Source organism: Castanea sativa, chromosome 2 (genome assembly GCF_040712315.1).
Source record: "Castanea sativa cultivar Marrone di Chiusa Pesio chromosome 2, ASM4071231v1".
Lineage (NCBI taxonomy): Eukaryota > Viridiplantae > Streptophyta > Magnoliopsida > Fagales > Fagaceae > Castanea > Castanea sativa.
Genome location: NC_134014.1, coordinates 5,196,725 through 5,208,770, shown reverse-complemented (window position 1 = coordinate 5,208,770; position 12,046 = coordinate 5,196,725). Strand labels below are relative to the sequence as shown.

Sequence of the window (12,046 nt, the reverse complement as noted above, 5' to 3'; positions counted from 1 at the left end):
GGTTGAGTAGATGAGAGGTGTAGGGTTGAGATAATAAGGGCAAAGGGTATAAATAAGAGAGGAGAGACACAGGAATAGGGGAGACAGGACGTCTAAAAACTTTGTTGTTGCTACCCTCTCTACAAATTCATTGTTTTAGGACCTTTAGTCATAAAACGCTGTTGTTGTTAAGTCTTTTACGTGATTTTTGGTCCTTACAATTGGTGCCGTCTGTGGGAACAATAAAGTGGGGCGTTCTAGTTTAAAGGTGAATGGCGGAGGCACATCAGGAAAGGGAAGAATCAGTAGGTTCATAAAGGAGAAACCTAACCATAAATATGCAGCGGGGAGTTGGAAAGAAACACACCCCAAGTGTGGTGGTGGAATCGTATTATAGTGATCAAGTGGCTGGGCAACGATCACCGACTGAAAGGCAAATGTCCCGTGATGATGTGTTGCAACAAATGCAGTCCGAGACAAATTATCTGCGCAAGTGCTTAGATCGTAAGAAGCGTGGTAGGAAGAGCCCGTCTTACTCTTCCAGTGATAGTTCTGAAGAAAAACCTGGAGGAAAGGAACCTTCAGCATTTGAGTCTCTTCACAGTGAGGCCCGTTTGAGTACTTCTTCAGGTGCTAGGACAAAGAGGTGGGAGGAGACGCAAGGTAAAAATGGGGCATACCAAGGTGAGGGAAATGATGCAATGGGTAAAGCTTTGAGGCAAATTTCTAAATCCCCTTTCGTGGCCAAGATAAATAAGGCAAAACTCCCCCACAGATTTTCTCAACCTATATTTACTATTTATAATGGAAGGACTGATCCTGTAGAACATGCCAGTCATTTTAATCAAAAGATGGCAGTCTATTCGAATAATGAAGCGCTGATGTGTAGAGTGTTTCCTTCCAGTCTGGGACCAGTGGCCATACGGTGGTTTGATGCTTTGGTGGAAGGTTCCCTAAAGTCCTTTGAAGAGTTGACAAGGGCATTCGGGGCTCGGTTCATAACTTGTAGTAGAATCCCAAAACCCTTGGATGCATTACTGTCTATGGCCATGAGGGAAGGAGAAACGCTCAAAACTTATTCCGATTGGTATTGGAAAATGTATAATGAAATTGACGGAGATGTTGAAAATGTGGCTGTAAGAACTTTTAAGGTGGGGCTTCCCACGGAGCATGGATTGAGGAAGTCCTTGACAATGAAGGCAGCTGTAGACATGCGCCAGCTTATGAACCATATAGACAAATATAAATGGGTGGAGGAGGACCAGATTCAAAGCAAAGGAAAAGCGAAGTTATATTCGGAGAAGAAAGATCTTCGGGGAATGGGGTATCAAGGCAGTCGGCCTAGGCGAGACTTTCCAAGTCGTCCATTGCCAGCTGAAACTCCTTTGGTTAATTCACTGTTCAAGGAGCCTATACATGACATATTGGAGAAAATTCGAAATGAACCATACTTTAGACCACCTAACAAGATGAGTGGAAATGCATCTACAAGGAATCAAAATCTTCATTGTCATTATCATCAAGACAAGGGACATACCACAAAAGAGTGTCGGACGTTGCGTGACCATTTGAACCAATTAGCCAAGGCGGGAAAGATCAATCATTTCTTATCTAGGCCGGACGGGCAAGTGGGACATCAAGGTACGCGAATGTATCGTGGAAATATTCCTCAGCCAGCTTTAGGCACCATTAACGTTATTTTGGCGCAGCCGAGAAGAGAAGCCGAGGATCCTTCTCGGATCATGTCCGTGCATAGTAGTTTTGGAAACGAAGTCATGGAGGGAAACAACCACCTGGCTAAAAGAATGAGGTTCTCGGTGACGCCAGTATTGGGTTTTTTTGAGGAAGATAAGGAGGGAACGTATCAGCCCCATGATGATGCATTGGTAGTAACTATTCGTATCGGGGGATATGACGTGAAATGAGTCTTGGTGGATGATGGAAGTGGTGTAGAGATTATGTATCCTGACTTGTTTAATGGTTTAAAGTTAAAAGAAGAGGATTTGGAGAAGTATGATTCCCCGTTAGTAGGTTTTGATGGGAAACAGGTGATTCCGCGGGGGATGATTAGGCTGCCTGTACAGGTGGAGGATATAGAGGTCCAAGTTAACTTCATAGTAGTCAGGGTGTATTCACCTTACACGGCCATTCTGGCTAGGCCTTGGCTCCACACAATGGGGGCAGTTTCTTCGACTTTACACGTAATGATGAAATACCCTATCCAAGGAAGGGTGGGGATATTACACGGCAGCCAGTCGGTAGCCAGGCAGTGTCTGATGTCTGCGAGTATTAGAACAGGGCAAGGTTCATCAATGGGGGCGACTCCGAAAGCGTTATAGCAATTAAAGAAACCTGCTCGGGGGATAGGTGTCAATGATAATGGAGGTTCCACTGAAGAATTGGACAAGATATTTATAGGGGAAGATGAGGAAAAATATTTTCAGGTAGGATCCCAATTGCCAATACCGAAAAGGGAGGAGTTAGTTAGGTCCTTAAAGGATAACATTGATGTTTTTGCATGGACGGCCTATGACATCCTAGGAATTGATCCAGAATTCATCTGTCATCATTTGAATGTTAGTCCCAATGCAAAGTCTCATAAGCAACCTCCTCGGCGTGCGTCCCAAGAGCATGCCGAAGCAGTTAAGGAGGAGGTTAACAAGTTAAAGCAAGCGAGGGCAATCAAGGAAATCTATTATCCTGAGTGGCTTGCCAACACTGTTGTGGTTAAAAAGAAGAACGAAAAATGGAGAGTTTGTGTCGATTTCACTGATCTGAACAAAGTATGTCCAAAGGATCCTTTCCCTATTTTGAGAATTGATCAGTTGGTGGATGCAACTGTTGGACATCCACGGATGAGTTATCATCAGATACATATGTCAGATACCTATGTCATTTGGGTAGATGCTTTTCAGGGTTATCATCAGATACCTATGTCATTGGGTGATCAGGAGAAGACAGCCTTTCGTGCTCCTAATGGCAATTACCATTATTGTGTAATGCCCTTTGGTCTTAAGAATGCAGGTTCCACTTATCAACGGATGGTGATTAGAATGTTTGAATTGTAGTTAGGGCGTAATATGGAAGCATACATCGATGACATGGTGGTTAAAAGTAAGGAAGTAGGAGACCAATTGAGGGACTTACACGAAACCTTCTCAGTCCTTAGGAAGTATAAGTTGCGTTTGAATGCTTCAAAGTGCTCCTTTGGAGTAGGTTCGGGAAAGTTCCTCGAGTATATGATAACGCACCGGGGAACTGAAGTTAATCCTGATAAAATCAAGGCTATCTTAGGGTTGCATCCTCCTCGGAATCCTAAGGAGGTATAAAAGCTAACTGGAATGTTTGCAACCTTGAATCGGTTTATATCGCGATCTGCGGACAGGTGTTGACCTTTTTATCTCTTTTTGCATAAATTGATAGATTTCCAATGGACAGATGAGTGTAATTTGGCTTTTGAGGATTTGAAGCAATATTTGGCGAATCCGCCAATACTATCACGGCCAGAGAAGGAAGAGGTGTTGTATGCCTATTTAGCAGTCACGGACTATGATGTAAGTCTTGTCCTAGTACAGAATGATGATGGAGTTCAAAAACCGGTATATTATATTAGTAAATCCTTGCAAGAGGCTGAGCGGCGATATTTACCTTTGGAAAAGGCTCTTCTAGCCGTCGTACATGCAATAAGGAAGCTTCCCCATTATTTTCAAGCCCATACGATAGTAGTACTTACCCAATTGCCTTTGCAGGCTATCATGAAGAGATCTGATTACACTGGTCGTATGGCTAAGTGGGGAACTAAACTGGGAGCTTATGATGTTAAGTATATGCCCCGGACAACAATTAAAGGACAGGTTCTTGCCGATTTCGTGGCTGAATTCACGAAAAGTGGCATTAAGCAAGAAGATGTTATGCTAGCTGTAATGTCTATTGGGCTTGGGAATGTCCTTCTTTGGGAAGTTTATACGGATGGGGCATCTAATCGGAAGGGGGCCGGGATTGAAATTGTGTTGATTACCCCTGAGAAGTTAGTTATGGAAAAGTCACTATGGCTAGGATTTGTAGTCACTAATAATGAGGCCGAGTATGAAGCTCTCTTGGCAGGTGCTCAAATAGTTAGGCATTCGGGAGGAGAAGTAGTGGAATTGTATTGTGATTCCAGATTAGTTGTCGGGCAAGTTAATGGAGAGTTTGAGGCAAGAGATGAAAGAATGAAAAAAATACCTCGAACGAGTTAAAGGGGTGTTAGGTCTGTTTAAGAGTTTTAAAGTACGATAAATTCCGAGAGGGCAGAACGCTCATGCCGACTCGTTGGCCATGTTAGCCACATCCTTGGGCTCAAAGTTACCATGGACGGTAATGGTAGAGGACTTATTGACTTCTAGCCTTACTGGCATCCCGGCAGTCGGGGTTCACAGCATTCACGTTAGCCCGAGCTGGATGGATCCGATTGTGACCTTCTTACATTATGGAGTGTTACCCTAAGATAAAGTGGAAGCCGAGAAGGTACAGAGAAGTGCCCCTCGATATTGGCTTTCTGGGGAGCATAAGTTGTACAAACGTTCCTACTCGGGGCCATATCTGCTCTGCGTACATCTTGAAGCTGTTGAGCCTTTATTGGAAAAGTTACATGAAGGAATATGTGGAAGTCATACGGGGGGAAGATCATTAGTCCACAGAGCCATGACTCAAGGGTATTGGTGGCCAAATATGCAGAAGGCCTCCCATAAGTATGCAAGGAAGTGTGACCAATGTCAAAGGTTTACACCAAACATTCATCTACCAGGGGGAGTCTTGAATCCATTATCTAGCTCATGGCCTTTTGCTAAGTGGGACTTGGATATTGTCGGACCCTTTCCTTGGACAATTGGTAATAGAAGATGGCTCTTTGTTGGCACGGATTATTTTACTAAGTAGGTGGAAGCCGAACCATTAGCTAATATCAGGGATGCAGACGCTAAGAAGTTTATTTGGAAGAATATCATAACTCGCTTTGGAGTCCCGCATCCTTTGATTTCTAATAATGGACTTCAATTTGATAGTAAGTCTTTTCGTAGGTATTGTGTGGATATAGGAATAAGGAATGAGTATTCAACACCGACCTACCCTCAAGGAAATGGTCAAGCTGAGGCTACAAATAAAGTCATTCTGGCAGGATTAAAGAAACGATTAGACGATGCTAAAGGAAGATGGGTAGAAGAGTTGCCTCATGTGTTGTGGACTTATCGTACTACCCCCCGAAGGTCAACAGGTGAGACACCCTTTTCAATGACATATGGAATGGAGGCGGTAATCCCGTTGGAGTAAGGCTTTCCCACCTTGAAATTTGATCAGTATAACGATGCGAGTAATCATGATATGCTGTGCGATAGTTTGAATACTATTGAAGAAAGAAGGGAAGTAGCCAGTGTGAAGATGGGTAGCTACCAACAGAAACTCAAGTAGACATATGACAAGGGAGTAACGTTAAGGCCTTTAGTACCAGGAGATTTGGTATTAAGAAAAGTGGTGGGGACAGTGAGAAATCCTGCCTGGGGTAAGTTAGGGCCTAATTGGAAAGGACCGTATAGAGTTACGTCTGTAACAGGGGTGGGGGCTTATCGTATAGAAGATTTAGATGGAAGGGTAGTTCATCGTCCCTGGAATGTAAACAACTTACGACGTTATTACTATTAAAGGAAGAGCCTTCTTTTGTATCAATTGTAGGCTTATTTTGTTTCATTATTCTGTGTGTTTTTTTTATTTGGAATAACCTATACCCAAGTGTTAAGCTGACCTTAGGCCTTGTTCGGCTCCTCGGGCCATGAGTCTAAGAGAAATTAACAACTTATAAAAAAAAATTCAAGTGTTAAGCTGACCTGAGGCCTTGTTCGGCTCCTCGGGCCACGAGTCTAAGAGAAATTAACACCTTATAAAAAATTCAAGTGTTAAGCTGACCTTAGGCCTTGTTCGGCTCCTCAGGCCACGAGTCTAAGAGAAATTAACACCTTATAAAAAATCTGAGTGTTAAGTTGATCTTAATTCTTGTCCGGCTCCTCGGGCCACAAGTTTAAGAAAAATTAACACCTTATGAAAAATCTAAATGTTAAGATGATCTTAGCTCTTGTACGGCTCCTTGGGCCACAAGTTTAAAAAATAATAACCTCGTAAAGAAAAGTCAAGTGTTAACTTAATCTTAATTCTTGGTTGGCTCCTCAAATCATAAGTGTAAGACAAAAAATGAACACCGTTTTTGTTGGCTTATGTTGCAAAGTTGATGATCGCGTTACGTTTAGATGTATAAGTAAAATTGATGATCGTGATCTATGTTATGTGTGCATGAAAAGTTATTATCTTAGCGGTAAGGCATTGTACTTGGCAAATAAGTAGAAACAAAGTAAATACTTGAGTATTGCGATATGTTAACAATCAATAATATGCACGTCACACCTATTAATTCCTTCCATTCAGTCTTAAAAAAAAAAAAAGGCAACAAAAAGAACAAAATAAAAGTAACAGCATCAAGGGCTTGTTTGTTTATCTTTAAGGTTCTTCTTCTCTGCTTCTTTCTCTTTTTTCTTCTTTTTTGCCTGTCCCACTTCCTTCGGATCGGCTTCATTTCCTTCATTCACTAGCTCGGCGTTAGGAGAAGGGTTCTCGGCTATTCTTGGCCCTTAGGATGAACAGAAGAAGGTTCTGGGTCTGGAGTGGTTGCAGCTACGGGAGGAACGGAACTGGAGTCACTTGTTGGTTTGGGAGGAGCAGGAGTTGGTTGTAAGGCAGAAGGGTAGTAAACACTGTCGGGATTTCGAAGCTCGGACTCGGTGGATACTCCGGCAGCGTCTAAGGCCCGACCCCAAACTTCTAAACAGAATGCACGAGCAACCCCTTTTAGTTGAGCGGTGAGGCTGTCAGCAGCTTTCTTCATACCGGCATCATATGCTGCTTGCTCAGCATCAGCCTTCTCCTGCTCCTTAGAGGCTAATTCCCTTTGCACCTGCTTAAGCTCACCACAGTAAAAGCAAGTCTGTTTTGAGCTTGTTTTTGGGCTTCAAGAGCAATATTAGCCTGCGATTCATAACTTTGCAAGGCCGATTCTGCGTTTTTGTGAGCCTTTTCTACCTCGGCTAGGCGAATGAGGGTTTCCTTCAAATTCTGTTCTGCTTCGTTCTGAGCCCTCACACCGGCCTCGACATTGTGCTCAGCTTTTCTGGCTAAGTCCAAGGAATGATCCACCCATTCCTCAGCCATGAATGAAGCCTGGACAGCCTACAATGTACATAAATTACGAAAGTCATATGAGTAATGCTTTCAATAATAATGAAGATATAATGATATAGAATTGGGAAAATACCTTAGCTAAGTCCTGTTTTAGAGACAGGAAGACTTCTCTTTTGCGGAAGAACTGCAGTTCAGCCATGTCCTCGGGAAGGCACAAGGCCTTTTCCAATCACTCGGCCACCAAACTTGAGCTTCCCTTTTTCGGATCTCTAAGATTGGCATCATCAAGAACGGGGCTGCCTGAACTTAGGTTAAAGTTGGGGCGCCAAACCGATGCTTTCCTTGTTGGATCGCTATTGGTGTCCTTAGACGATCCAGTATGAGCAGGCTTCTTGGAGAGGGTTTTCCCTGCCCAAGTATCTTTAGAAGGGAGGTCGGGGTTCTCTCCTTCTTCGATCTCTATAACATTCTTACTACTTTGACCCCTTTTTCTTTTCTTGTCCACAACCTCGGAGGGAGGGGTACGTGTCACGGCTGGGGTGATTGGACGAGGGGGTACTGCCACAGCAGGGGAAGAGCTGCCAGTATGTGCTTATAGCAGGGCCAGAAGATCGGGTTCTTTCTCTTGGAAGCCCATGTTGCTTGGTGAAGGATGTGAATTGCGAGGGGCGTCTTCACGGTAAAAAACTTCAAAGTCCTTTTCCGTCACCTCGGGGCGACTCGGCTCGGGAGTTGAAGTTTTTTCCTCGACCGCTAGATCAGTGGTTTGCTCTTGGGGGTAAAGTAGCCTGGCTGCGAGAGGGGCGGGAAGTTGTGCGTCTTGTGTTCCTGCTGGAGGAGGTGCATGTAGTAAGAAGCCAGGCACCGCAACGTCAATACGAGCTAACCGAAGATCCCTGGCTCGGATTACGTTCTTTGGACTTTGAAAGCGTTTGGTGGAAGGGGTGTAGCCGAGGATGACGTGGGCTGCCCGGAGTTGACCGTCTCTGTGCAAGAATATTTCTGACTTGAGAATTCTGTTAAGATCTTGACGGTTCACAGCGGCTTTATTTGAAGCGGTGTGGTAGTCGTCTACAGTGAGGAATAAGAACCGTTAGGAAGAATTAATCAATGTTAGAATATAAAAGAAGACTGTTATTCCTAAGTATTATATCAGTCCTCGGGAACCCTACGTGGCACCCCATCTTGGGTAGGGCAGTGTAAGCCGTCATGCCAATTCTCCGAGATGATGAGGTAATCCTCGTCCATGCCTTTGCTTGAGTCAGGCAAGCAAGAGATCAACCTAACGGCTGGAACTCTACACTTCATGTAGTATTTGATTTTTTCCCCTTTTTGGCAATTGTACACCCAGTTTACATCATGCCGAGTTAAGTTGGTTCCCATTTTACGGTTTAGGGCATCTACACATCCTAGGATCCTAAGGACATTGGGAGAACATTGGGCTAGGGTAAGTCTATAGTTTATAAGGAAATTCCGGGTCACCCTACCCATAGGGATTCCTATTCCGCCTTCAATAAAAGCGATCATGGGAATTAAAACTGACTTGGGTGGCCGAGGTACAATTAGACAATCTTCTTCCTCACAATATTGAATATCTACATCGTCAGGAATCCTATATTGGGCCTTAAAAGCGGCCTTTGCCTCATCTGTTTTTACTAGTTTAGTGTATCTACCCAATAAACCTTACGACGGAAAAAGAAAAATAAACAATAAAAAAGAAGCAATAGGAGAGCTGACACACCTCTGAAGAATGCTTAAAACTACTCCTCGGGAGGTCATTTTTCCTTTAATCCTTCAAAATGCCAAAATGAACCTCAGCCAGTCTCAAGGTTTGCTTTTATAGGGGTAAAAAAAAAAAAAAAAAGGAATGGCGGTAACTTTCCCGCTCATAATTAAGATCGCCATCTGAACCGTACGATGCTAATCCAGCCGTAGAACGTGCGTAGGTAAGGAACCGCCTGATACCATAAATGCTCCATTGTGGATTACGAGGCGTCAGAAGCGTGTCATGGGCAGCGAAAAGACGTCCGTACATGTGAAAGCAAAATGCACGTAAGAAGTGTATCCGAGGAGTTAAAACTTGGTTATTAATTCGTGGTTAATAGCCCAAGTGTTAAGGGGCTGTTGTGAGAACCCGAAGAGTCGAGGACCCGAGGACCCAAAGATCTAAAGATCCGAATACATATTGGAAGGCATAAGGAGTAGAGGAGAATAAAAGTCAGGGTCCCGAGGATGAAGTGGGATGGCCTGGCAAAGGACGAAAGGTAGATTGATGATGTATGGGGTATATCGAGTTTGATAACTATGAACGTTGCATTGAATGTTCTGCATCAACCATTCTGGCCGCATTGAATAGGGAGTACCAGCTTTATCCGTTGCATTAATGTAGAAATGACCTGAACAGTACAAAACATAGAGCTAAAACTTCTCTCCATTACCGACTACAAGAGAATGGACAAGTGTCAGTAAAGGGGGTTGAGTAGATGAGAGGTGTAGGGTTGAGATAATAAGGGCAAATGGTATAAATAAGAGAGGAGAAACACAGGAATATGGGAGACAGGACGTCTAAAAACTTTGTTGTTGCTACCCTCTTTACAAATTCATTGTTTTAGGACCTTTAGTCATAAAATGCTATTGTTGTTAAGTCTTTTACGTAATTTTTGATCCTTACAAGTTACCTAAATGATAATAATAATAATAATAAAATATATATTTAGGTGACAACTCTAAAAAAATGAACACTAGCAACTCTGTCTACGACCAGTACATAATAAAAGCAATAACTAATAGATACAAAATTTTTTTTATTATAATAAAAACATAAAAATGAAAAAAAAAAAAAAAAAGGCGTTTTCAAAAAACGCAGCTCCAGCACTGGACGTATAGCCGCGTTTGGTAAACGCGGCTATAGAGCAGCTCTAAAGCTGCGTTTTCGTTAGTTCATGCTACGTTTTTCTGGGCAGGGTTGAAGCCGCGTTTTAAAAACGCGTTTTAAAGGAGTGTGACGGCAAGGTGGAAAAGGAGGTCAAGACAAAAGTGGGTCCAGAGTGGGTCCCACAATTTTCGTTTTCTTCTTTTTTTTCTTTTTTTTTTTTTTTTTTTTTTTGTACATAATTTTTTCTAATCATCTCTTCCTTGGAACCATTCTTCATCAATGTCTGCATCTGGATCAGGATTATGGTAATAGGGATCATCAAAATCAAACGGACTGGGCATTTCCCAATGGTGTTGATGAGGCCATTGCTGTCTGCAAATGTCTGGGTCTGCAAATGTCTCAGCTCACTCTCAACTACCTCTCGAGCCGCCCGCTGAGAGTCTCCCTCATTGGCTTCTCTTTGTTCTAGCACAAGCCCAGCCATGGCCTAAGCCATACGGCCAGTACCAGTTGGTCGTAATCCCCTCTCTTCTATTACATTTTCTCCTTATTTTTCTGTTTTGTTTTTGTTCGAAAATCTCCTTCTTTTCCCATTGTTTGTTTGATTTTTTGTGGGTTTGGGGATTTGTTGGATTGGTGGTTGTTTAGGGTTTGAAAAGAACGGATTTTTGGGGGTTTATTTAGATCTGTGGGTTTGTTTTTGAGGGTTAGTGTTGATTTTTGGTTGGTTGATCAGAGAAAAAGTGAGAGAGAAAAGTTTTGAGAGTGTTGGGGGTTGTGGAGGTGAATGTCGACGGAGCTCATTGTGGTTCGAGTTTTTGTGTTTGGTTGCTGAGAAAAAGTGAGAGAGGGTTTCGACGAAGCCCAGGCCTCCTAATAGTAAGTTTTTAAACTTTTTTTGTTTTGATTTTTGGTTTAGGGTTTCAATTTTGGGTTTAATTGGATTTTTTTTTTAGGGATTTGCTTCATGGGGTTTTTATTTGCATTTTTTTTTTGGTAGGGTTCTTCTAATTGCATTTCAGGCATTCTGTGATTGGGTTGGAGTCTTGAAATGGGAAAGGTAAACAATCGTATGGGCATAGTATTCTATTACAGTGAAGGGAATTTCTAGTATTGTGATTTGTAATATTTAGGGAAAGAAGATAATATCAGCTCTTCTTTTTGTTTATAGATTTTTGCCAGAGATGGAGAGCTAACTGACAATGAGAGGTGGATCAAACTTATTGGAGACATAGCCTCCTGCATTTCAATAAAGAGACCGAAAGAGGTAATATTCCACTTGGGATATTACATAATAATGTTGTGTGTGTGTGTGTGTGTCTACGTTTATTTTTAGTATGACAAATGAAAAATTCTAACAAGTGGTGGAAAATGAAGTAAGGAACAAGGACACTAGCTATAGGGAATAAAACAATTCAATCATTTTCTATTATACTCATGGTCAATTTCATGTGAAATTGGTGACTTGGCAGTTGGCAATGAAAACTGATAGGACATATGATTTCTTATCTTTCCATTACATCTATTAAGGCATCAATTTTCTTTTTTGGGGCTATAGAGAGTCAGGATTTTGCACTTATCGTCACTCCAGCCTAGAAGTGGTTTATATGATGGAGATGGGAACTAAAATTAGAGATGAAGTTGATACTCATGGTTAATTTCATGCGAAAATGGTGATTTACATGATGGAGATGGGAACTGAAGTATGAAATGAAGGGTTTGTAGTTTATAGTTAAAACCTTATATTCTTTTATTGAGTTCCATAACCTGTATTGAAAGGTTTTAAGTTAATGCTTGAACCTTTAATGGGGTAACAGTATTCCCATTTTTAAATGATTGGACTTAAGCGGTGTAGCTCATTGGTGAATTTACATTTGAGATCTACACCAAATTTCAACTTAATATTTATTTTTTTGTAAAAAAATTCCGTTGCCAGTTTGTAACAGCTAGTATTTTACTGGTTTTATAAAATATTGCAGCCCACACTAGTTA

General features: G+C 42.1%; 1 protein-coding gene across 1 annotated transcript; it reads left to right on the top strand.

Annotated features, from left to right (window-relative positions):
- The first annotated feature begins 317 nt into the window (after nucleotides 1-317).
- On the top strand, nucleotides 318-1,904 carry LOC142624785 (uncharacterized). The gene has a single exon (XM_075798535.1). It carries the CDS (start codon nucleotides 318-320, stop codon nucleotides 1,902-1,904), a length of 1,587 nt encoding a protein of 528 aa, XP_075654650.1.
- The last annotated feature ends 10,142 nt before the right edge of the window (nucleotides 1,905-12,046 follow it).

What these genes read in the sequence shown, in the direction of transcription:
- LOC142624785 (XM_075798535.1), top strand. Translation starts at nt 318, where the DNA reads ATGCAGCGGGGAGTTGGAAAGAAACACACCCCAAGTGTGGTGGTGGAA.